The sequence below is a fragment of the Nyctereutes procyonoides genome, unplaced genomic scaffold (assembly GCF_905146905.1).
Source record: "Nyctereutes procyonoides isolate TBG_1078 unplaced genomic scaffold, NYPRO_anot_genome, whole genome shotgun sequence".
NCBI classification, from domain to species: Eukaryota; Metazoa; Chordata; class Mammalia; order Carnivora; family Canidae; genus Nyctereutes; species Nyctereutes procyonoides.
In genome coordinates, this window is record NW_026575129.1 from 4,883,059 (window position 1) to 4,908,438 (window position 25,380).

The 25,380-nt window shown below is 44.8% G+C and overlaps 1 protein-coding gene across 2 annotated transcripts; it reads right to left on the minus strand.

Annotated features, from left to right (window-relative positions):
* Window positions 1-281: 281 nt before the first annotated feature.
* On the minus strand, window positions 282-17,840 carry ANKRD34B (ankyrin repeat domain 34B). Of its 2 annotated transcripts, none has more exons than XM_055342291.1 (2): window positions 17,751-17,840; window positions 282-6,542 (listed from the first exon to the last, which is right to left on the minus strand). In XM_055342291.1, exon 2 carries the CDS (start codon window positions 6,518-6,520, stop codon window positions 4,976-4,978), a length of 1,545 nt encoding a protein of 514 aa, XP_055198266.1. In that variant the 5' UTR covers window positions 6,521-6,542; window positions 17,751-17,840; the 3' UTR covers window positions 282-4,975. The 2 variants fall into 2 exon arrangements, with proteins under 2 accessions (XP_055198266.1, XP_055198265.1); XM_055342290.1 differs by lacking the exon at window positions 17,751-17,840 and adding an exon at window positions 14,151-14,310.
* Window positions 17,841-25,380: the final 7,540 nt, after the last annotated feature.

The window sequence follows — 25,380 nt, forward strand, 5'->3', positions numbered from 1 at the left end:
CCGCTGTGCCACCAGGGCTGCCAGTTTGTTGTTATTTTAAAAGAATTAATATTTTGGGATGCCTGAGTGGCTCAGCGGTTGAACATCTGCTTTGGCTCGGGGCGTGATCCTAGGGTCCTGGGATCCAGTCCCACATCGGGCTCTCTGTGGGGAGCCTGCTTCTCCCTCTGCCTATGTCTCTGCCACTCTCTCTGTGTCTCTCATGAATAAATAAAATCTTTAAAAAGAATATTTTTAAAGTTTTCAAAAAAAAAAAAGTTTTCCAGGTCTAATTTTTTTTTTTTTTTTTTTTAAGATGTGAGGTTTTTTTTAAAGACTTTATTTAGGGACTCCTAGGTGGCTCAGTTGTTGAGTGTCTGTCATCAGCTCAGGGTGTGATCCTGGGGTCCTGGGATCAACTCCCATATTGGGCTCCCTGCAGGGAGCCTGCTTCTCCCGTCTCTGCCTCTCTCTGCGTCTCTCATGAATAAATAATAAGATCTTTTTTATATATATTTTTATTTATTCATGAGAGACACAGAGAGATAGAGGCAGAGACACAGGCAGAGGGAGAAGCAGGCTCCGTGCAGGGAGCCTGATGTGGGACTCAATCCCTGGTCTCCAGGATCACGCCCTGGGCTGAAGGCAGACGCTTAACCGCTGAGCCACCCAGGCATCCCAAAATCTTTTTTTTTAAGATTGTATTAATTTATTCATGAGAGACGCAGAGAGAGACAGAGACATAGGCAGGGAGAGAAACAGGCTTCCTCTGGGGAGCCTGATGCCGACTCAATCCTGGGACCCTGGGACCATGACCTGAACCAAAGGCAGATGCTCAACGGGTGAGCCACCCAGGCATCCTTAAAGATGTATTTATATTTGTGAAAGAGAGCTCAAGTCAGGGGAGCAGAGGGTGGAGAGGAGAGAATCTCAAGGAGACTCTCCACACAGCAAGTCCTGATACAGGACTTGATTTCACAACCCTGAGATCATGACCTGAGCTGAAACAAATAATTGGATGCTTTTTTTTTTTTTTAAGATTGTATTTATTTATTCATGAGAGAGAGAGTCAGAGGCATAGGCAGAGAGAGAAGCAGGCTCCCTACTGGGAGCCTGATGCGGCACTCGATCCCAGGACCCCAGGATCACCACCTGAGCCAAAGGCAAATGCTCAACCGCTGAGCCACCCAGGCACCCCTTTCTAGGTTTAATTTTTTTAAAGATTTTATTTATTTATTTATTCATGAGAGACAGAGAGAGAGAGAGAGGCAGAGACACAGAGGGAGAAGCAGGCTCCCTGCAGGGACCCCGACGTGGGACTTGATCCTGGGTCTCCAGGATCAGGCCCTGGGCTGAAGGTGGCGTTAAACCACTGAGCCACCCGGGCTGCCCTCTAGGTTTAATTTTTAATGTAGCAAACATTACCTAGATTTTTTTTTTTAAGCCTTTAGGATCCTCAAGTTTTGAGAGTGTAAATGTCCTGAGATCAAAAGGTTTAAAAAACCTGTGTCAAAAAAAAAAAAATAAAAAAAATAAAAACCTGTGTCTCCAGATGTTTTAAGTGTTTGGCATATATGACATTGGGTGTAGAAATTACTTAAATAAATAAATAATTTAAAGGAAAAGAATTATAGACATTCAAGGAAGGTACACAAGAAGGTAGGATGTCACCTTGGAAGAGCCAATGGGCAGCTCCAGTAAATCTGTGGATTTACCATGATCTGGCTCTCCTGTCTTGGTGGCTTAGAAATGACTTAAAAATGTGATTTAGATCTAAGGAATATTGGCATTACACAAGGCTATATAAACTTAAATATTATTTTACTAAGAATTATGACTTCCAAGAAGACTGTGCCTTCTTGTTTAAAAAAATATAGGTTTTATTATTATCCACATATGCTGAGGCCATTTAAAACACATTTTGTACTCAGGGTTGCAAGAGGAGGCAGGTGTCCTTCTTCACAGGGGGCCAGTGTGGGGAAGCACCAGGGGTCAGGCTGAAGGACGAGGGAGTGAGGGGAAAACTTGGGGAAGATCCTTTATTATGGTTTCTGCAGGAAGGAATGGGTGAGGAAGGGTAAGTCAGTTTAGAATTGGCTAGTTTGAATAATTTCAGTGGTTTCTGGGGTGTGGCAGCTGTCACTGGTTGTTTGGTACCTGACCCCTAGGGTGATGAGGACAGGGGGTCAGTGGCCCGGAGCTAGAGAGCCCTGTGAGAGCCCGATGAAGGAGATGGTTGGACTACGGACTCTGGGTTGGTTTGTTTGTATATGAAAGATGTATTCTGGGGCAAGTTGTTTTCTACCCCTACGAATTAGCTAATCCTGGGAGGGACAGTCCCTCAAGGATCAGCAAGACCCCAGGATATTAAAGCATTAGAAAATAAAGAAACATGATTAGGGCAGCCCCGGTGGTGCAGCGGTTTAGCGCCGCCTGCAGCCCGGGGTGTGATCCTGGAGACCCGGGATCGAGTCCCACATCAGGCTTATTGCATGAAGCCTGCTTCTCCCTCTGCCTGTGTCTCTGCCTCTCTCTCTCTCTCTGTGCCTCTATGAATAAATAAATAAAATCTTTTAAAAAAAGAAAGAAACATGATTAATATAGTTGTCATCACCCTGACAAGTTCATTCCTGCCTTTAGGCAAGCTATATGGGAATCAAGGTAGTAGGAGGCTACATAGTATTTAATCAGAATAAGTGTAGTTTTATCCTTTGAGATTTTAAAAGGTCCAGTTACTGAATAACTGATGGATGCATCTCTACCAAAGACTATGCCAGGCTGGTGTTCATCACTTTCCCTGGGCACTGTCAGCACTTGTCTCTTCCTCCCCAGAATTATTCTTGCTATGAATCAGTATTAGCTGTACTCTTTGGAAATCCTAGCCAAAAGTAACTAAGAAAGGTACCTGTAAAACTAATGAATGAAGTGTCTTCATACCTTTAATCATACTTTTACATTAGGTTAAAACATAACACATACATATCTGATTCCTATTGCAAACATCTGTGACTTATCACTGGGATTCCAGTGATATATTCCACTTAATGGAGTGACAAGTCCCATGGGATGGCTTTAGAGCCTAACTCAAGCAACCTTAGCCCCTAAAATGTTTTTAGGATTGATAGAAGACTAAAAGCTCTTCCAAATATGGCCAACAAAGTGTTAATCCTATTAAATATTTTTTACACATTGGGATGAGAATAGCAACAGAAGTTATTCTCTCAGTTTTCTGTTTACTCAAAGTGATATGTAGCATAATTTCTCTTGAAATTATATTGAAATATTTATCATTAGTATTTGAAATAAATGAAAATCAATGAAAATCAAAATAACATTTAAAACTTTTATTGATAGCATTTTGTTTACGAACTAATCTATTTACATAGCTTTCCAAACTGTATCCTTACAACTTAGAGCCAAGCATTTTTCTCCCTACTAAAACTTGTGCAAAAGGTTTAGCTACATCAGGTACAATTCTAATTTCTGAATCAAGAAAATATTTCTAATGTAATTTACATTAATGTTCTTCAACATTAAATGGAAAACCTCCAATATATTTTTTTCAAATAAAGGCCACAGGAAATTAAATAATTACCATGTACATTATAACTTGTTTATATCAAATTACCAAGAAAAGCATCATGCCAATTGTTAGGATCTCCTCTACTAATAAAGGCAAAGAAATAAAGCTGTATATGACAGTCATCAAATAAATACACTCAGGTTTTGTATGATTTGACTTTATTCTTTGTTGTAAAACTGCTTAATTGAAATAAGGATTCTTTATATAAACACCACGTTTTGAAATCATATAGATAATATAGTCATTTTGTAATATTTCATGATGGTAGTGTGGTCTTCATTTATTTCGTTAGAAGTTATTCACAGGTCCTAAATACTAGATGATTGAAATATCACCCTAAGAAAATTATCCTTATTATGTAAATGTCTAATAATTATATGTTAGAAATTAAAAGATACTCTTTAATCTTGACCGAATATTTAGTGTATTTTGTAATTTTCTATTGGCTTTCTTAATTTTAGCTAACCTAAGAGAATCTAATAATCAATTTTTCTTTTCTAAAACGTAGCAAGCACATAGTTTCTATTTGTGATAAATCGCCACGGTTTTTGTTTTGTTTTGGTTGTCTGTAGAAGGCAAGCATAATCTGATATAAGTAAAGAGGAATGCTTTTAAATTTCTGCTTTATCTTGTTATTGGGAACCTATGGATAGGCTTCAAAAAATAACAGAAATTAAAAGGTATGGAGAAAGAATTCTATGAGATAACATTAAAATAAAACCAAGCAAAACCCAGCACACCAACACTTAGCATAGATTATTACTAGCTTGTAAAACTCTGATCTGTTATTTGATGTTGATTAAGCTGACAACATGAATATTAGCTGCCTGGTGTACTATAATGGTTGGCGTTTTCAAATTTTAATTAGACTTCACCTACCTGCAGTCAACATTTTTAAGAATTAGTTCATCCTTTGCTTATACCTTAGTCTTAATAATCATAGAACTGTTTTGTGTTTTTTTTTTAATGCTTTTGGCATCATGGAAAATTATAATCTTATTTATTGTTATGTTAAAAACATTTATTGACTTGAATGCAGTGTTTCCTAATAAAATATCTGGAAAACCTGAAAAAAAGTTTAAAGTCATTTCCAACATATGTGACCTTCTGGGTTTTTTTGCTGATTTTTGTTTAAATTAAAAACTTGGACCACATGAAGGTTGTTAAATTTTAGAGGTTTTGAGAAATATAGCTTTAATTTTGAGAGAATTTCCTTAGTAGAAACTACACATTATTTGTGTGTGCATAGTGCCTAGTACGATACACAATATATTTTGATACCTCTAACAACTATAGGTTAACCAATTACAAGATTTAAAGGAACAAACATTTGAGATTTCCTTTCTGGTCCTGTATTTCTCTGATTTAGACATTTGAACAAAATGTGCTTTCTAGCCAGCTTTACTAATTTTACTAAAAATTTACTAATTGCTTAATTTGTTCTGTTTGCAATGATTGTCTCCTTAACAACATTTTTTTACTTTTGAATTCTTTAGGGAACATAGGAACTGTTGGCATAAGCACTTTCTGACCACAAGAAAGGAGGCTGGAAATCTTGTTATTGACACTGGTATCGGAGATGGGGGGGTGAGGGTTCACATGTAAGGGTGGTAGAAATCCTGGCCTGGGTGGCGTAGAATTGTGATCTAAAGGGAAAGCTCCTGACCCACGCCTTTCTAACAGTGCGTGATTTCTCCTGCTCAAGGGACCTGGTGAGATACTCTCCAGCAATTCTTTGGGCCCTGACAACAAGGAAGGAGATGGCGAGAGGATCTTCTTCTTTCCTAGAAGCGCTTTGCCATCTTCTAAAGTCGTAGGGGTAAGGCCAGCCGTGAGCTGGGAATCAGAGCTGTAGTGATTTGCCCCTGAATTTCTTTTCTGAACTATACTTCTTAAGGTGGAAACAAACATTGTCTGGTTCGAGTCTGGATCTGGGTCAGCAGGGATTTCAAGGCATTGCTGATTTCCTTCTGAAAAAAGTAACTGATGATTTATTTCATCGTATGACATCTTTCTTGAGCTGGCCTGATCAAAGGCTCTCAGCAAATATGCAGTGTCTTTAATATCAATACTTTGGTGCCTAGTGATAAATCGCTTGGAGAGCACCAGCCCATTGGTTTTGTAGGATAATTCTTCCTCTGGAGTAATATCCTGGAGCTCCTCTTGCAAAGAGGCCACTCTGTTTTGGTGCATTAGTAAGGGGGGACTCTTGATCCAGGTTGGAGCCTGGGGTAGTTTGGCCCCATTAGAGGCCATAGCAGGCTTCCTCATAGGGGAGCCTGGGTCCTGTGTATCATCACTCTTTCCTGAGGGCTCCAAACCTTTAAGGCCAAAAAGTGTCTTTTCAGTTTCAGAAGAATGTGAAAATGGCAATGAAGCTGTTTTTATGTCTATTTCTGAAGGAGTGGCACAGGAAGCTGAGGAGTGACACCCATCTGTATCTACAGGAGGCATATTTAAGTACTGTTTGGTAGTGTGCCGACCACATGGTGATTTCGCTGTCGTTATGATAATGACCTCTTTTCCTTTTGCCTTGCAAGCACTAAGCAGAACTTTCAGGGTTTCACTATCCTCTGAATTTATAGCATAAACAAGGGCCGAAGAACTAGAATGGTCTTGCAAGCTGAGATCAGCCCCACTGTTTAGGAGCAAGGAAACAACTTCAGGACCAGCTTTTTCTAGGCAAGCGTGCATCAAAGCAGTTTTCCCAGATTTGTCCTGTATGTTGGGGTCAGCATTGTTTTCTAACAGGTATTTAACCATTTTGGCTTTACTGACACTCTGGTGATCAACATGTTTAGTCTTACAAGCGATCATTAAAGGTGTTTCCCCACGGTCATTGCTCTCGTTAATGTAGGCACCACCTTCTAACAAGAGTCTTGTGAGGCGAAGCCGGCTCTGATGAACTGCTTTGATCAGGGAATTTCCCTCACTTGAAATTTCTAGACCTTCATCCATCTTCAAAAGTCAGAATCAACACCTGGTTATCAAAGAATATGAAGAACAAAAGATTAGCGAGAATCCCAATTTGTATTCACGTTATCATTCATAATTTCTGAAATATGTATGTATGGATAGAGTCACAGAACATAAATGAGATTATATTATTAATAAATTTAGAACAAAATAGTGAATTGCAAAGTAAAAGAAATTCTAGAATAGTAAGAGCCTTTAGGGAATCACAGACTAAAATTTACTTTCAAAGTCTCATAAATTGAATATTTATGATACAATACCAGCCTAGTGCTTCCCTAAATTCCACATTAATTAAACAACAATCCACTTTCTACTTGTGAAAAATACTTTTAAAATGACACTAAAATGTAGATTTAAGCAAAAATTCTAAAAATCTGTGTAATTGCAACTGAATCAATTAAAATATAGCATATTTATGGCAGATTAATCTAAAAAACTTCTTACTGTTAAATTACTTAAATGAGCTCTTGAGTTAAATAATACGACTATTATCTAGATTTTCAATTTGAAGAACATTTCTATGTTTCTTTTAAAGGATAAAAAATCACTTGAACTACAAGGCATTAAAATACCTGACACAGTGTGTGGAACTCATACTGAGAGGGGAATGGTGAGCCTGTAATTATTCATTTTCCTTGATTTCAGTATTTAAATCACACACTAGATTATGGATAGGGATAGCCACATACTGTCGGGTTAAATTTTAACAGCAGTACATTTGCTCTGAAAAAGGAGTTTTTGAGCCTAAAAATGTAAATAAGGACATGTAGCCTTTGTAGACATTTTATTTTTTATTATTAAAACTAAAAATTATTTACGTTTAATTTATTTAAATAATTTAGATTCAAATTCCTTCAAAAGATAATTCCATTAGTTGATAAGAATTATGTCTCTAGGTGTGCTTGGCTGCCTTAGTCAGTAGAATACAAGACTTTTGATCCTGGGCACATGAGTTTGAGATCTCATGTCCCTCTATCCCCACTTGGGGTGTACAGCTTATAAAAAAAAAAAGAAAAGAAAAGAATTATGTCTTTATATAGAGCTGAGGAAATGTTTGTCTTTGAATAGTCCTTAGAGCTGGGGAGAAAAATGGAGTTTATATAATATTTAAACCTATTCTATTTAATGAGGTAGGTTTTAGAAATCAAGAAGTATTATTTATTCTTCTTATTTACTTTTTTTAAAGATTTATTTATTCATGAGAGACACAGAGAGAGAGAAAGAGAGAGAGAGACAGGCAGAGGGAGAAACAGGCTCCATGCAGGGAGTCCGACGTGAGACTCGATCCCGGGTCTCCAGGATCACGCCCTGGGCTGCAGGCAGCGCTAAACTGCTGAGCCCCCCCGGGCTGCACTACTTTTAAATTAACAATATGGGACATGAATTTTTTAGTAGATAATAAATATAGGGTAGCCCCTGTGGCCCAGCGTTTTGGCACCACCTTCGGCCCGGGGTGTGATCCTGGAGACCTGGGATCGAGTCCCATGTCGGGCTCCCTGCATGGAGACTGCTTCTCCCTCTGCCTGTGTCTCTGCCTCTCTCTCTCTCTCTCTCTCTGTCATGAATAAATAAATAAAACCTTAAAAAAAGATAATAAATATAACAACCTTTTAATGGTCAGGAGATAAAAGGAACAAAAAATGAAGGGGGGAGAAAGAAAGACATGCACACAAAACATAGAATCTGAGTATTAAACAGCTGTAAGCTCTTACTACGTCCCAGGCACTGGGCTACCAAGGCACGTGCCCCAGCCCTGAAGAGCTTGCTCAGTTGTTGGAAAGAGATGCCACTCGAGCAGTGGTTATGAGCATACAGGTGGTGGTGGTGCCAGGGCTGAGGGCCTCCCGGGGCCAGCCCTGTGAGTGGGTCTTCAAGACCACCCAAGACTTTGGTAGGCGTTCCCGGTGCAAAACCTACCTAGATGCTTGAAATAGCAGTTATTTATTATGAATCAGGCTCTCTTTATGCCGATGTAACCAAACTTTAGAAAAGGATGTAGCAGATGGTTTGGTTAGGGTAAATATGACAGAAGACACACCTGCAATGTTGCCTCTTCCTGAATAATCCCTTGAAACTAAAGGTTTTCTTTTCTTTTTTTTTTTTTTAAGATTTTATTTTTAAGTAATCTCTACACCCAACATGGGGGGCTCTAACTCACAACCCCGAGATCAAGAATCATAGTGTCCACTGATGAGCCAGCCAGGCGGCACCCCCAGAATTTCGTAAGAGATACACATTCATGGGACGCCCAGGTGGCTCAGCAGTTGAGCGTCTGCCTTCAGCTCAGGATGTGATCCCACAGTCCTGGGATCGAGTCCCATGTCGGGCTCTCTGCATGGAGCCTGCTTCTCCATCTGCCTGTGTCTCTGCTTCTCTCTCTCTCTGTCTCTCATGAATAAATAATAAACGCTTAAAAAAAAGAGAGAGAGATATACATTCACAAGGGTAGCAGGAACATGAGACAATTGCAACATTCTGGAAGCCAGAAAGCTGATGGGCCAGTGGTGACTAAGTCAGCCAACCTGAGAAGGCTCAGGTCATTCATTACAAAGCTGAGACCTAAGGCCACGTGCACTGCAGAATCCTCGAAGAGGCAGTAGCGGCAGGAAGTTCTAGAACTGGGCAGGGGGTGCAGAGTAAGCTAATACAATGAGGACTAGGTGAAAAGCTGTCAGGAGAAGCTGTTAGATCCCGAGGTCCTTGCCAGCCAAAGTGTGATCTACCGTGGACTACCAGCAGCACCACCATCACCTCAAAGCACCACCTACTGAATCAGGGCCTACATTTTAATTAGATCCTCAGGTGATTTATACGTGCATTAAAACGTGAGAAGCACTGCCTCAGGTCATTCCTTCACTTCAAGCCACTGGGAGATAGGATATTACCCCTCCTACTTGAGATGTCCAGACCTTTATTCTCCAGAAATGGTGAAACAGAGGCTCTTAGGGATGCCTTGGTGGCTCAGCGGTTGAGCGCCTGCGTTTGGCCCAGGGCGTGATCCTGGAGTCCCTGGATGGAGCCCCACAGCGGGCTCCCTGCAGAGAGCCTGCTTCTCCCTCTACGTCTCTCATGAATAAATAAATAAAATCTTAAAAAAAAAAAAAGAAAGAAAGAAACAGAGGCTCTCTGGATTGGAAGACACCTGACATATCTGAGTATAAGAAAATGGGGAATAAGTGATCGAATGCTTACTGATCACTGAATGAAGAGACTCACAGCCTTCTCTCCAACTCAAGGCTGGCAACTGTACCCTTATAATGGAGCAGAACACTGCTAAACACTTCCCTCCAGAATCTGACCTGCTTAAAAGAAAATACCTAAGAGTATTAACCACAGGGATTCCCTAACATGACACCCGGATCATCAAACAGTGAAGTTAAGGATTACAAGCCTCACCCGTGTGTTCAAGGCTTCTCATCAGCTTTTTAATCCAAGTCTTTTAACTATGAACAGATCATCAAAATAAAAAATAAAACAAGTCTCTTTACATTAAAGATAGAGACCAGATATGTGTATGCACACACACACACCCACACACACACACACTATGGAATATTTACTCTGCCTTTAAAGGATCAACGCCTACCATATACATTGACGTGGATGGAACTGGAGGGTACTATGCTGAGTGAAGAAAGCCTATTGGAGAAAGACAATTATGTGGTTTCACTCATATAGAAGAAATAGTGAAAGGGACTATAAGGGGAAGGAGGGAAACTGAATGGGGAAAAAAATCAAAGAGGAAGACAAACCAGACAAACCATGAGAGACTCCTAACTCTGGGAAACAAACAAGGGTTGCAGAAGGTGAGGAGGGGAGGGAGTTGGGGTGACTGGGTGACGGGCACTGAGGAGGGCACTGGATGGGATGAGCACTGGCTGTTATACTATATGTTGGCAAATTGAGTTTAAATAAAATTAAAAAGATAGAGACCAGAACACATAGAAAAAAAGAAACTTGGAGGAGACAGATATTAGGAAGATGAAAACTTCAAAAGCTCATTATCTTCAGAGATAAGATCTTGTAACGATGAAACAAAAATAAGACTATGAAAAAGGACAGCCCGGGTGGCTCAGCGGTTGAGAATCTGCCTTCAGCCCAGGGTCTGATCCTAGAGTCCCGGGATCGAGTCTCATGTTGGGCTCCCTGCCCGGAGCCTGCTTCTCCCTCTGCTGGTGTCTGCCTCTCTGTGTGTGTCTCTCATGAATAAATAAATAAAATATATTTTTTAAAAATCTGAAAGAAAAATGACTCCCAGCTTAGAATTCTACATCTAGCCAAACCATCAGTCAAGAACCTGAAATACTCTCTTTTTTTTTAAGATTTTATTTATTTGTTCATGAGAGAGAGAGAGAGAGAGGCAGAGATACAGGCAGAGGGAGAAGCAGGCTCCATGCAGGGAGCCTGGCGCAGGATTTGATCCCGGGACTCCAGGATCATGCCCTGGGCCAAAGGCAGGCGCTAAACCGCTGAGCCACCCAGGGATCCCTGAAATACTCTTAAGAATTTACTAAAGGATATAATCTACCAAGATGAAATGGTAGAACAAGAAAGAGGAAATCTTTTTTTTTTAATTTTTATTTTTTTAAAGATTTTATGTATTTACTCATGAGAGACACACAGGCTCGATCCCGGGACCCCAGGATCACACCCTGGGCTGAAGGTAGGTGCTGAACCACTGAGCCCCCTGGGATCCCAGAAAGAGGAAATAAGATAACAGAGGCTGGAGATCATCTTAGAGGAGAAATACAAAATACACCCAGGAAGATGGTAAAGGGCTAGGAAAATGGATGTGAACAGAACATCATCTCAGAGGTCAAACTGTCATTTTACCGTCTTGTCAACTGAGAGCCAGGTGAGCCTGCCCCCGGGTCTTCTCTCTCCTTGCCTGGTCCTGACCACGTCTCTGCTCCCTTCTCTACGCTCTGCTTTCTGGGGCAGCCAGTGCCACTTATTGTATCTGGGCTCCATCGTTCTGCTTTGACCTGCCACGAGGCCTGGGGATTAGTCTCGGTGAGCTTTGGAGGAGGAAGACTGGACCTTCATTCCCCCTGCATAGCCAGAACCTGAGCTATGCTGCGACACTGCCAGAAGCTGGTCATGCTGAGCCCCATGTTTCCCAGGACTTCCTCACTCAGAAGGGTCTCTTAAAAATGCTGGGCCAAATTCAGGTCCAGAGATTGTTAAACTCATCTTCTCCTGAGAGCTTTAGTCATATATTGGCAATGCAGACCTTTCCTTATTCAATTAATTTTGTACTTGCTACCCAGTTTTCCAAAAATAAACAGTTTACTTTAGGATCATATACAAGTGGGAAACTTAAAAAAAAAAAAAGAATAATTAACACAGAAGTCAAGAGAAAGTTATTTTTTGGTGGGGGTAGTTCAGAAACACACAGTGGCTTTTATTTTAAGGTTCAGGTAATATTCTTTTTTTCTTTTTTTTTTTTATTTATTCATGAGAGACACAGGCAGAGGGAGAAGCAGGCTCCATGCAGCGAGCCTGATGTGGGACCCGATCCCAGGACCCCAGGATCACGCCCTGAGCCGAAGGCAGACGTTCAACTGCTGAGCCAGCCAGGCATCCCGGTAATATTCTTTATCTAATTTGGATGGTGTGTATACATTTATCCATTTTATTATTATTATTATTATTATTATTATTATTTAAAAGAACATATTTCAGAATGCTGAAATATCCTACAGAAGCGTAGGATAACACTCATCTAATTTTTTGGTAAAATAGAATATAGAAAAGAGCATAGCATTTAGGTTAAGATATGTACCATAATTAAAATTTAAAAGAGCCACGTTAGTTTGTAACTTTTTACATCATTCAGTTTTGTGGTATTATCAATAGTATTGATGCGTAGACTTCCAAGGAGTTCCAACTAGCAGTATTCAGAAGAATATACTTACTCATTCTCTTTTAGCATCACTCATGATGTCAAGCAAAGATCAACTATTCAGTAGATACATACATAAATACAATGAGTGAATGCTGCGTTTTTTGTTCCCCGGGGCAACTTTCTATAAAAGCTATTCCAAAGCGAGGCATACCTGCAATTTGAGGCCTTAGGAATTTAGGATTGGTTGACAGCTTGGGTCCCAACAGAAGTCTATTCTGAATGCAAAGCATCTGAAAAGAGCTTGCAGAAGAAATCTTCTAGCATTTTTCATATACTAATGTGCTTAATAAAGCAAAGAGATGTAGAGAAATTAGCTGGAACATAATCAAATAGAGAAACCATTTAGTAACCACAGGTGGAGAAGAGATGCAGTATCAATCATGTAAAGCCACCTTTGGCCAAAAGTGGCATTTGAGAAACATATTCAAATGAGGACAAGTTGCCCGATAGCAGATCTCAGGGAGCAGGATCCAAAGCCCCGGGGATCATGATCTGAGCCGAAGGCAGACGCCTAACTGACTGAGCCACCCAGGCACACCGCCCCCGCCCCACCCCTGCCATCTTCTTGTTGTATTTTTTAAGTTTTATAAGAATCTTTTGGAAAGACATTCAAATCTTTTCACCTACCCTCATGTAAAGACTTTCTCCACAACACTAAACCTGGACACTTTCTGTCATAACTTTCTCTCACCAAGGTTAGCATCAGAAGGTTCTGGGAAAAGAAGGGGAGCTGGCAATGTACTGCCAGTGTGACTGCTTGAGAGGGGCAGTGGCCCCACTGTGGTCCTACGGAAAGGGAGGGTGCTGTGGCCTCCAGGGCTCTCTGCAGACGCTGGGCAATGGCACCACCAGCCATCGGCAACTAGTGACTCTCTGTCTCTTGGATGTAGGCATACCCCCTCTAGAGCTGTCTAGAAGACACCAGCCACAACAAAGCCTTACTCTTTGTTCATTTCACAGACTTCTAAAGCCCCTTGCGTTGCTCAGTTTTTATTTTTTTTTATTTTTTTATTTTGTTTTTTTTTTTTTATTTATGATAGTCACACACAGAGAGAGAGAGGCAGAGACATAGGCAGAGGGAGAAGCGGGCTCCATGCACCGGGAGCCCGACGTGGGATTCGATCCCGGGTCTCCAGGATCGCGCCCTGGGCCAAAGGCAGGCGCCAAACCGCCGCGCCACCCAGGGATCCCAACGTTGCTCAGTTTTTAAACTGTTCACATTTAATAGAACAATTCTAAAACTGTTTAAAATTAAAGTTCACAGAGAAAAAAGCTGTCAGATACTTTATCGTCCACATGTATACCAATTTGGTTTCCTAGTGTCTCACATTCAGAACCTTATTGGAACAATCTCTTTGTCTTTATGTCTTTAACTCTCTTTCAGTTCTTTTATCATAGTCCTCCATTTTCACATCAAAAATGGTGAAAATCAAGTTCAATTTCTCTACCTGTGATGAAGATCATTTCTCTAGCCTGCAATTGTCCTAGTTCAGAAATGTTCTTGGTTCTTGTCTCTTCCTGTGAAATATCCTCACCAAGCACCCACTGCCGATAATGTATGAACATTCAGTCAGGCCCTTTGTTACAATATAGCATGTAAGTAATCCCCACATGCAGTTATATCTTCCAAATAGATAAGTTAGTTCAACTGGAGAAAGTTCTAGTCAGACAGACCCATATTTCCATCCTGATTCCCCTACTTACTAGCTGTATACCATAGTCAAAGCTCTTAGCCTCTCAGTCTTGAGTTCTTCCTCTGTAGCATGACAAGGATCCGACCTTCATTCAAGGTGGGAGGGGGTAGGGCGAGGCAATGAAATCAGACATCTAGAAAAAGACTTTCCTATTGTTCCTTACTACTTGTAATTTTTTTAAAGATTTTATTTATTTATTCATGAGAGAGAGAGAGAGAGAGAGGCAGAGACACAGGCAGAGGGAGAAGCAGGCTCCATGCAGGGAGCCCGACATGGGACTCGATCCCAGGACTCCAGGATCACGCCCTGGGCTGAAGGCAGGTGCCAAACTGCTGAGCCACCCCGGCTGCCTTCATTGTATTCTCTTTAAAAATTTTATCTCAGAATTTAGTCTTATTTTGATCATGTTTCTAATTCAGTCTATTTAAATAACAGATAAAATATTTAAAATGTAGTTTTTTTTAAAGATCTATAAACTATGTTTTATAAATATAAATGGAATCTATTAAGTGAATATAGAAAAAATAGCCTTAAATGTGTTTTCCTTATAATTTCCAAATACAATAATCTCAGCATATTATAAGATGAATTATTAAGCAGCTGGACAAACTGCTTTTTATTTTGAAATCAGAATGTCTTTAACATTACTATGATTCATCACGGCATATTTACTATGCTCTTTTAGTGCCTCTCTCTACTCCCATCTAAGATCTCACTGAAATTAATTTAGTTATTTAAAAATCTTTAAAAAACATATATTCTGAAGAACAAAAACTTGGAGGAGAGATGTATTATCAGAGGAGCAACTTCAGACAAGCTCTGGAAACAGTAGAGATGGTGGCCTGGTAAACTACCTTCCAGGCTGCACCGCAAAGTCCCCAGCAGGTGGCCCCTTGACAAGGGAACCAGTTCACCCCCAGGAAGGTTGGTACTAGGAGGCCCTGATGACACAGAGAGTGGTAATGAGGCACAGGACTGAAAATGAGGATGGCTCAAAGCCTGTGGACAAGGCACCTGGACCCCCAGGCGCTTTTCCCCACCCCAAGTAGATGACCACTATCCTAGGCCAGAAAGTAAGATTTATTCTCTAAACAGATTGATCAGAAAGGCTGAAAATAGGGGATAAAGTGAGAGTTTACAGGCTGAATGTGGAATTCCAGATCTCTGCCCTGGTAGTGGGAGGCCAGAAGCCAGGCAAAAGCAGCAAAACAGCACTGGCTCTCAGAATTATGAGCCCTATTAAAAATCTCTGTTGATAAATGAAGCAATTCAAATAACTACATTCGCCCCTCTAGCTAGACACCTACTCTAAATGGAAATAGAAAGTTACCTGAAAATGTTACTCAAAATTTCTTTTCTTTTTTTTTTTTTTTTTTCAAAATTTCATACTTAACGGATTTTCACTCCATGGATGAGGTTTTTTTTTTGTGTGTGTGGTTTTTTTTTTGGCAGCCAGCTGTCAGCGCCTACTGAAGGAAATCAAAGCTAGTCAGTTACATAAATACCAATACTTTGGGGATCCCTGAGTGGCGCAGTGGTTTGGCGCCTGCCTTTGGCCCAGGGCGCCATCCTGGAGACCCGGGATCGAATCCCACGTCGGGCTCCTGGTGCATGGAGCCCGCTTCTCCCTCTGCCTGTGTCTCTGCCTCTCTCTCTCTCTCTGTGACTATCATAAATAAATAAAAATTAAAAAAAAAAATACCAATACTTTGTTACACACATCGCTCCCAATGGGAGTCTAGTTTTTTTTGGGTTTTTTTTTTTGTTTGTTTTTGTTTTTTAATTCCTTGTTAAGATATCCCTATAGGGCCGCCTGGGTGGCTCAGCAGTTCAGCGCTGCCTCCCGCCCAGGGCATGATCCTGGAGTCCCGGGATCGAGTCCCGCATCGGGCTCCCTGCATGGAGCCTGCTTCTCCCTCTGCCTGTGTCTCTGCCCCTCTCTTTCTCTGTCTCTCATGAATAAATAAAATCTAAAAAAAAAAAAAAAAGATATCCCTATAGTGTTTGGTTAATTACGTTTCAGTGATTATGAGTAAAAGTGTCTGGAGTGGATCCCACGCACCGCAGTCCCGTGTGTACAGGCCAAGGCTTGCCCTGCAAGGATGCTGGGGTTGAAAGGGCTGCAGCATCACCCAGTCCAGCCCTCCCCTACCCCACCCGGTCCATGCAGGACAGATGAGGCGGCGAGGAAGAAAGGGTAGAGCACTCCCAGTCACTCCTCTTACTTGCCTGCTCACCAGGACTTAATTAGATCTTCCTGTGTCCTTTCTCTTAATTTTTCCTTGCTTCTTGGATACCAGCTTCCCACAGAGTAGGATTGTGATTTGAGTACCTGATTTGAGTGGCATCAGCTACGGTAGTGCTACATGGGCTGAGGTATTTTAAAAGCCATCTTGGAGATGACAGGCTTGGCCTTCCCTGTGGCTCTTCCCTGTGGCTTCCCTGTGGCTCTTCAAGCACCTCGTTTTCCTTGCACCCAGAGAGAAACGTTATTTTCCTTTGAGATTCTTACTCCAGCTGCAAATCGGATTGGCCCTGTGTGTCAGAGACAGGGGCTCCATCTCTTCCCAAGTTACCAGCCCTGGGGAAGCTGATCCTCTGGGATTCAGTTTCCTCATCCTAAAGAGGGGGTAATAGCCACAGATGACTGAGAATTCCAAAAGATCCTAACATACCTGCTATTTGGGAAGTAAAGACATGTCAGTTTCTCAACATGCATCACTAAATATGGATTCTGGGCTGATGGGGTCTGACAATGGGAGGCCAACGAGCCCACATCAATGGGTTTTCCACCTTCTGTAGGAATAATCACACGGAGAACTTATTAAAAATAAGATTTCAGGGGCATCTGGGTGGCTCAGAGGTTCCACCTCTGAGAAGCATCTGCCTTTGGTTCAGGGTGTGACCCCGGGGGGTCCCGGGATTGAGTCCTGCATCGGGCTCCCTGCGTGGAGCCTGATTCTCCCTCTGCCTGGGTCTCTCATGAATAAATAAATAAAATCTTTTAAAAAATAAATAAGAGTTCAGCCTCCGCTCCCACATATTCAATAGGGGATGCTTCCTATGCAGACTTGGAGAAAATATGTGCCCAACTGTGCCTTCCTCATTCTCGTCCCACTTCCTGTCCGGTCACCCCACCTGTCTCAGGCTCCTGCCGCGCTGTCTGCAGCGTCACTCCCAGGTGTGTGGTGCTCCCCGGCCTCGGGGCAAGGGCAGCGGCGACGCCGTGGCCGCCGTGGCCGCCGTGGCCTCCGTGGCCCGGAGAGGGGTTAGGGGCGCTGGCCGGGGCCTGGGCAGGCCGCAGCAGTCCGGGGCGAGGGCGGCCAGGACGGGGCCAGCGAGGCGCGCCCGCCTGCCAGGGGCCGAGCAGGGGCGTCCTGCCGCCGAGGGGCAAAGCGCGGACGCACCGGGCATCCGGGACTGTCCCGGGAAACTGAGGACTTGCCGGGAAAGCGGAAAGCGCGCTCCTCGGCCGGCCGCGGCTTGTTCGGTGTCTCGCAGCCGCGCGAGGGCAGGAAGGAGGCGCTGGCGAGGTCGCCGTGGCCCCCGAGGCGGGGCCCGAGCCCTCCCGCCCGGGTCCCCGCGCCCCCGCGCAGCCCCCGCCCCGTACCTGCGGGTGTCGGACCTCCGCGCCGCTGCGATCCCGGCCGCGTCCCCGGGCGCCGCCTCCCGGCGCGGCTGCGTTCCTCGGCGCCCCCGGACCGAGCCCTGGGCGCTGCCCGGCAAGGGCGCGGGAAGGTGAGCGGGGCGCCGGCGGGGCGGGGCGGGGCGGGGGCGCGCTCCTCGGGCTTGGCCGACGGGCGGCGGCGGTCACCGTCCCGGGGGGCTGCGCCCCGAGGGCGGCGGCGGGCGCCGGGTGCAGGGGCAGGCGCGCCTCGGACCCCGAGCCTCCGCGAGGGGCCGCGGCTCCCGGCGCCAGGGCTCTGCGCGCCCCGGGGCGCGGGGACCCGGCTGCCTGCCCGGGGGGGGGGTGCACCCGCGGAGCCCGTATCGCGCCCCCCCACTCGCGCAGCCCGGATCGCGCCCCCCCCCCGCAGCCCGGATGGTCTCCCCCCGCCCCCCGCGCCCCAGGCACCTGCCGAGCCGCTCGCTCCCGCGGCCTCGCGCGCGCCGCTGCCGCCTGCCCGATGCCCCCCGCGGGCGCAGGCCGGAGCCGCCGCAGAAGGCGAGCCGAGAGCGGGCGGGGACGCGGCGGGCGCGAGCGGAGGCTCCGGGGCGAGCCCCCCCCCCCCGGCCGCGCCGCGACCCCGAGTTCCCGCAGGTGCAGCTGTGGGGGCGCCGCCCGCCCTGAGCCCGGCCGCGCTGCAGTCGGCGCGGGGCCCGTCCGAGGCTCGTGGCGCGAGCGCGGCGGGTCCGGCAGGTGCGGCCCCGCCCGGAGCCCCCGGCGCCCCCCGAGCCCGCAGGGTCCCCCGCGGGCGGCGTGTCCGTGTGTCCGTCCCCCACGCTCCCTCCCGCTGCAGGTGCGGGCGCTGGTTCCGCAGCCGTTCCCGGTTTTGTTTTTATGAGTTTATGACTTTATCACACTGTTATTACAATATTGACATAACACTTGCGCAAGACTTAACACAACGTGTGCTTGGTGTGCTCAGCCGTGCTGCAGCGGTTCCGACGCTGCCTGTAGCAGGGACCGGCTGGTGCGGGAAGGACCAGGGCCACGTCTGTCGTTGATCAGTTAACGTCAGTCAAAATTACTTTGGAGTCCTCAGCGGGGGGAGTAAACTTAGCTCTGGGCAGGCAGCCTTCTTTTTAGTTTCTCTAATTTTATCTATTTATTCATGAGAGACACAGAGAGAGACGCAGAGACCCAGGCAGAGGGAGAAGCAGGCTCCATGCACCGGGAGCCCGACGTGGGACTCGATCCTGGGTCTCCAGGGTCACGCCCTGGGCCGAGGGCGGCTCGGAGGCGCTGAGCCACCCCAGCATCCCCAGGCAAGCTTCTTTTATTTAGGAAAATAAGCCGCTGAAATGGGCCCTTTAGTAGAAATAATGTAAAGCAAGTTCACGGGACCTCTTAACCAAGAGTTGGGCTCTAGTTGGAAGCTTGGATCTGGGTCACCCTCTACCCCCACCCACTTGTGAGGGGAGATTGGACAGTCCCAAGGAGGCAAATTTGGATGAAGGCACAGGTCTCCTTTCCTATGCTGAAAAAAAAATTTTTTTAAAAAGAAAAAAAATTTTATTAATGTATAGTACATATTAAAAGGTGCACATCTCACAAGTACAATGATATTTTGCAAAATGAAGCATCTTTAAGATCAAGAGACGGACCATTCCCAGCTCCCCAGAAGAGGCCCTCATATTCTCCCTTTTGAGGCAGGCAGGGTACTGGCTTCACCCAGCAAAGATTTTTGCTTATTTTTTTTTACAAAGACTTTTGCTTATATTTGCACTTAATAGCAATCGAATCATACAGAATTTACTCTGTTGTCTGATTCACTTGACATTATGTTGAAGGGATGCAAACTACGGTCATAGTTTGTTTCTTTTTTTTAGCTGTATGATATTCTGCTGTGTGAGTTTACCTAAGTTTATTCAATTTACTACCGAGAGACATTTGGGTAATTCTCAGGTTTGAAACATTATAAATAATGCTGCTAGGAACATCATAGTGAGTGGCTTTGGTGAACATATACCCACATTTTTGTTGGGTACATACCTAGGAAGCATACATACATACATTTATATTCAGCTTCTGCAGATATTGCAAAATAGTTTTTCAAAGTCGATCTAATTTTCACTCTATTAGTTTCCTTTTGCTGCTTGTAACAAATTACCACAAACTTGGTGACTCCAAGCCACAAAGATTTCTTCTTTTAGAGTTTTGGAGGTCAGATGTCCTAATTCGGGTTGCCTTTTCCAGTTTATAGAGGCTGACTACATTTTTTGGCTTGTGGCCCCTTCCTCTGACTTCCAATCTCAATTTCTCTCTCTCAACTCGGCTGCTGTTGTCACATGTCTTTTTCTCCCTCTGCTTCCTTCTCTCCCTTTGGCCCTCTTGCCTCACTCCTATGGACCTCTGTGATTATACTGGGCCCACTCAGATAATGCAGAATGATCTCCCAGCTGAAGATCCTTAATTTAATCCCATCTGCAAAGTTCCTTTTTCGATGTGAGGTGACCTATTCATAGATTCCAGAGACAAGGCTGTGAACCTCTTTGGTGGGGCCATTATTCAATCTACTACACCCATTTGCAGGGGATTGAAACCTGTGTTGGATGGACAGAGAGAAAGGCAGGATTGAACAGCAACAACAAGAAAAAAATGGAAAGAGAAAAGGATGAGAAATTGAATTCACCTAGAGGATTGGCTCTGTTGCCCTAGGGGCTGTGCCAGGATTGGTAGGCAGGAGAGGGAGCCTGTTGCTGGAAAATGACCTCTGGCCACCACTATCATGGCACCACCAACAGGTCTGGGACCAAGGGCTTTCATTTTTTTTAAGATTTTTATTTTCTTTGAGAGAGAGAGGGAGAGCGGGTGGCGGGGGTGGGGAGGAGCGGGGGTGAGGGAGAAGGTGACCTCTGGCTGAGCAGGAAGCCCAATGCAGGGCTTGATCCCAGGACTCCAAGATCGTTTCCTTAGCTGAAGGCAGACTCTTAACCGACTGAGCCACCCAGGCGCCCCACGGGTTTTCATAAAGAGAATGAGAGTCGGGTTAGTCCAGGGCTGGGCACCCTGCCACGTGAAATGTTAGGGAAGCCAGATCCTCCTTCGTGAGGGTTCATAACATCAAGAAAACAATGGTGATCAGCTCACATATGCCCTGTGGGTCAGGTCCTGTGGTCAGCGGACAGGGCCCAACCCCATCCGTGTTGCTGTCCATCCTACAGGCTCTGGGGACTGACCTTTTTCAGGGTGGCTGCTGGAGTTGTGGGGACTGACCTCCCACAGTAGGTGGGAAGGTGAAGCTGTGCTGGGATGAGGAGCCGAGCGCTCCAGGCAGGCAGGCCCAGCCTCCGCTGTAACTTGGATGTTAAGGGACGATGCGTGGCTTTACCACTCTAGACCTAAGGATGAGGACACAGAGTTTCCACTTACTTCTGGCCTCATTTTGGTCCAGCAACCACACCCTGGAAGGAGCTAGGACAGATGTCATTATCCTCATTTTATCAATGAGATCACCAGGGCTCCAAACAGCTTTCTGATGTGTTCAAGGAGCCTCAGGAACAGGCCCAGAACAGAGCAAGCCTCGTGGCTCTTCTTGCTGCCCTTGGCGCTGTCCCATCTCTCTGGCGTGAGAGTGGGATCCGCTGACGCCTGAAGTCCCGGGAGCTGAGAGGCGGAGCCGACCCTACATGCGCAAACCAAATTGAACATGTCCTACTTTGTAGGAGATACGGTGGGATTACCTGGTCCTATGCCATCAAATATAGGTTTTGGTGGGGTTTTAGGAACAAGTGATGGTAGATGCATGTGTTTGATAAGCATCTTGATCAGCGCCCACCTGCACAGTGTATTTATCCTCTGGCACAGGAACCTTCAGGGCATTAAACTTCTCAAAGTCATCTACTTGCCACATTGACCTTGTAGTAAGCCCAGTCAATAGCAGGTGGTTTCTCAAGAAGAGTAGCCAACCTGGAGGAAAGCATCTCACTTCAGGATTTCAGGGAGTTGACAATGGCCTTCTGGTTTCGGGGTATGATTTCCCCAAAGCTACCTAGTCACTGGTTTTTAGAGCAAGTTTTCGCCCAGCCATCTTGAGATCCTTCACCAACCCCGGTGGCCCACAGTCCACAGCAGGCAGGCCACTCTTCTTGATGCTTTTTCTGCCTATCTTTCACAAACTCCATCTAATATCTCTCTTTAAAGAAAAAAAAAGTTTTGAGGTAAAATTCACACAACAAAATAAACAATTTTATTTTATTTTATTTTCAAAATAAACAATTTTAAAGTGAACAATTCAGAAGTTTCAGGGACAGGTTTTGAAAGTCTCAAGTGCTGTGTCCCAGAGCAGTTGAGGCAGACAAGGGACAACTAGCAACCGCACTGGGTGGGGGAGAAGGGGGATTGGAAGAGCTGGGGTGAGTGGGTCTCAGGTTCTGGAGCTCCTGCCTCCCCAGTTCCTGGGACCACCTGGGCTCTGCTCCTGGTCCTCAGCGTCCTGCTGGAAGGTCTCTCCACCTTGCCTCTGCTGCCAGTGGCCCTGATCTTCTCATCCACTCAGGAAAATATTTAGTTTCAACTCTTGAGATGCAAATACATTTTTCAAGGCCTTTTTCTCTTAAGAAAAGATCCAAATTTAAAAAAAAAAAAAAGGAAATGATCCAAATGCAATGAATATTATCTTTTAGGGATGGTTTTCTATAGGACAGGAAAGGCTATAGGAACACTAACACTAAGCTGCTTATCACACTGAGCAAAAGAGAGTATGTTTTACTTCCTATATTCATCATTTTCTTTCCCCTGGTTTCTTTCCATTAATTTCTTCATGTCTCCCTTTTTTTCCATACTGTTCTAGCATAATGGGATGCCACCTGGCTGAGACTTTCTCCAACATTTTCTAAACCTTAACAGCTGGGCACCTGGGTGGCTCAGTTGGTTAAGTTTGCCTTCAGCTCAGGTCATGATCCCAGGGTTCTGGGACGGAGCTCCACTTGGGCTCCCTGCTAGGGTGGGAGCCTGCGTCCCCCTCTGCCCCACCCTCTGCTCCTGCTTTCTCTCTCTCAAATAAATAAATAAAATATTTAAAAATTAATAAATAAACTCTGACTACTTAGTGTGGGGATAGGCTGCTTGCTATTTCCAAGCTGCCGGCATTTTTCTGATTCATCTTTGGGAGAAGATTGCTTTCTGTTCTGGGAAGGAAAAAAAAAAAACTTCGATGTGTTAGATTGTGAGGGCTAACATCTTAATTTAAGGGCTCATGCTTAAAGTCTGTAAGCCTTAGATTTGGATGTACCCAGCCTCAAAACTCCTGGCTGTCCGCAGAAGTCCCACACACTGTGCGCCCCCTGAAAGGAGCAAAGTTGCCTTAAAGAAGAGTTTCATAACAGTCTTTGAAAGTTATCAGACCAATAAAATCTGTTTTGTGTTCAACCCTTGGTCCTTAGGCCACAAGGATCTCCACAGAGGGAGAAGCAGGCTCCATGCAGGGACCCCGACGTGGGACTCGATCCTGGGTCTCCAGGATCACACCCTGTGCTGAAGGCAGGCGCTAAACCGCTGAGCCACCCAGGCATCCCTAGCAAGTGGATATTTAAATGGCTCTTTGGGATAGAAAACTGAATCCTTCAGACTTGAGAGGCCCATCTTTTTGGTCCTTCTGCACACTGGTGGCTTGGCTGTGATATAATGAATAGGCTGAAATTTTCTAAAATTGAGGAGATGCTTGGGCAGCCCAGGTGGCTTGCCTTCAGCCCAGGGCCTGATCCTGGAGACCTGGAATCGAGTCCCACATCAGGCTCCCTGCATGGAGCCTGCTTCTCCCTTGGCCTGCGTCTCTGCCTCTCCCTCTCTCTCTGTTTCTCGTGAATAAATAAATAAAATCTTTTAAAAAATAAAATAAAATTAAGGAGATGCCTATGATTATTTCCTTGGACTTTTTATTTTTTAAAGATTTCATTTATTTATTCATGAGAGACACAGAGAGAGAGACAGAGACACAGGCAGAGGGAGAAGCAGGCTCCCTGCAGGGAGCCCGGCGTGGGACTGGATCCCAGAGCTCCAGGATTATGCCCTGGGCCAAAGGCAGACACTCAACCACTGAGCCACCCAGGCGTCCCTTCCTTGGACTTTTTAAATGGCTGAGCAAATGCAACTCAGAGGCAGCAGTGAAACAGGGCTACTCAGTTTTCGGACTGCTTTCTTACAGCCTAAGTGGGTAGATCCAGATCCTCTTCTGGAATTCAGAATTTCAAGGCCGTGTGGAACTGCTGTGCATGATGATAAGATTGACCTTGATGAGGGTAGAGTTGGTGTTGGAGCCTGAATTTAGAGAAAATGAGTGTTGGACTCTGAGAAGACACAGGGCCTAATGGAGAGGCCAGTTAGAGTACCCTTAAAAAAGGAATAATTGACCTGTGGACTTTGGGGATGGTTACTTTCCTCTTTTCCTCATCAGACATCCTCAGTTTCCAACTCATGGTCACAGAATGGCTGCTAGACTTCCAGGCATCTGGAAGGCATCCACATTCCAAAGCTTAAGGAGGGTTAAGAGTCAAAGGGCAAGAGTTGTATACCATCAGTATCCCTCCTGGCTTTTGTTTTTTTCAGTAAAACAATAGTTTTCCTTGGTGCCTGACCCCAAAGTAGGTCAGATGGCTACCTCTGCTTGTCAGGGAAGAATTTTTTTTTTTCTTTTTACAGAATTCACTGAAATTACAATAAAATCAAGGTTCTATTGGTTAAAAAGGCAGACTAACATAAGTTTCTACCGGCAACCCTGAACAATTACCTAACCTCTCAGTTTCCAAGTTTTCTCATCTGTAATGTAACACTGTAAAAGTCTTCATTAAATACTTTGGTAATAAATAAATAAATAAATAAATACATACATACATACATACATACATACATAAATATGTTGGTAAAGGGGAGAGTATTCACTGGGTGGGCCCTACCATTACTAGCTAACTATTCTGCGTGGTAATTCTCTTCTGCAGTAACAGTCTGTTGAACATTACAACCGGATACTAGCTATGCTTCAGGGATTGAGGGAAGGGCTGCTGCCCTCCCTTGGCAGAGGTGCTTGACAGCAGCCTGGGAAAGCTCTGTAAGGTGATCTGGAGAGAGTGGCAAGGGGCTACACTCCCTAAAGCCACAAGGCACAGCCACAAGAGTCGGAGCAGAGCGGTAGCTGGGGTATAGCGGCCTTTCCCAGCTTCCCTTGCAGTTAGTGTGGCCACATGGCTAAGCTTTTGCCAATAGAGAGTGAATGGAAGTACGGTGTGTGGAAGGGAAGACCCGTGGCTATGGCCCTCCGCTCCTTCCCCCATCCAGTGGCAGTGTGGAGCTCTTTGTGAAGATGGCAGAGTTGCCAGGGAGCCTGTGTTCCCGAATGGCTGTGTAATCGGAGCCATCCATGGAACACCCACTCTGGACTATCATGAGAAAGAAGGAAATCTCTATTTTTGAGCCACTGCATTTGGGACTTATTTGTTCCAGCCTTTTACCTCAACTAATACAATTATGAGCATCATTTGAAATATCTGGGGAGGGACACCTGGGTGGCTCAGTGGTTGAGCATTTGCCTTCGGTCCAGGGCGTGATCCTGAGGTTCCGGGATCGAGTCCCACATCGGGCT

Coding starts and splice junctions, on each gene's coding strand:
- ANKRD34B (XM_055342291.1), bottom strand. CDS start 6,520: ATGGATGAAGGTCTAGAAATTTCAAGTGAGGGAAATTCCCTGATCAAA.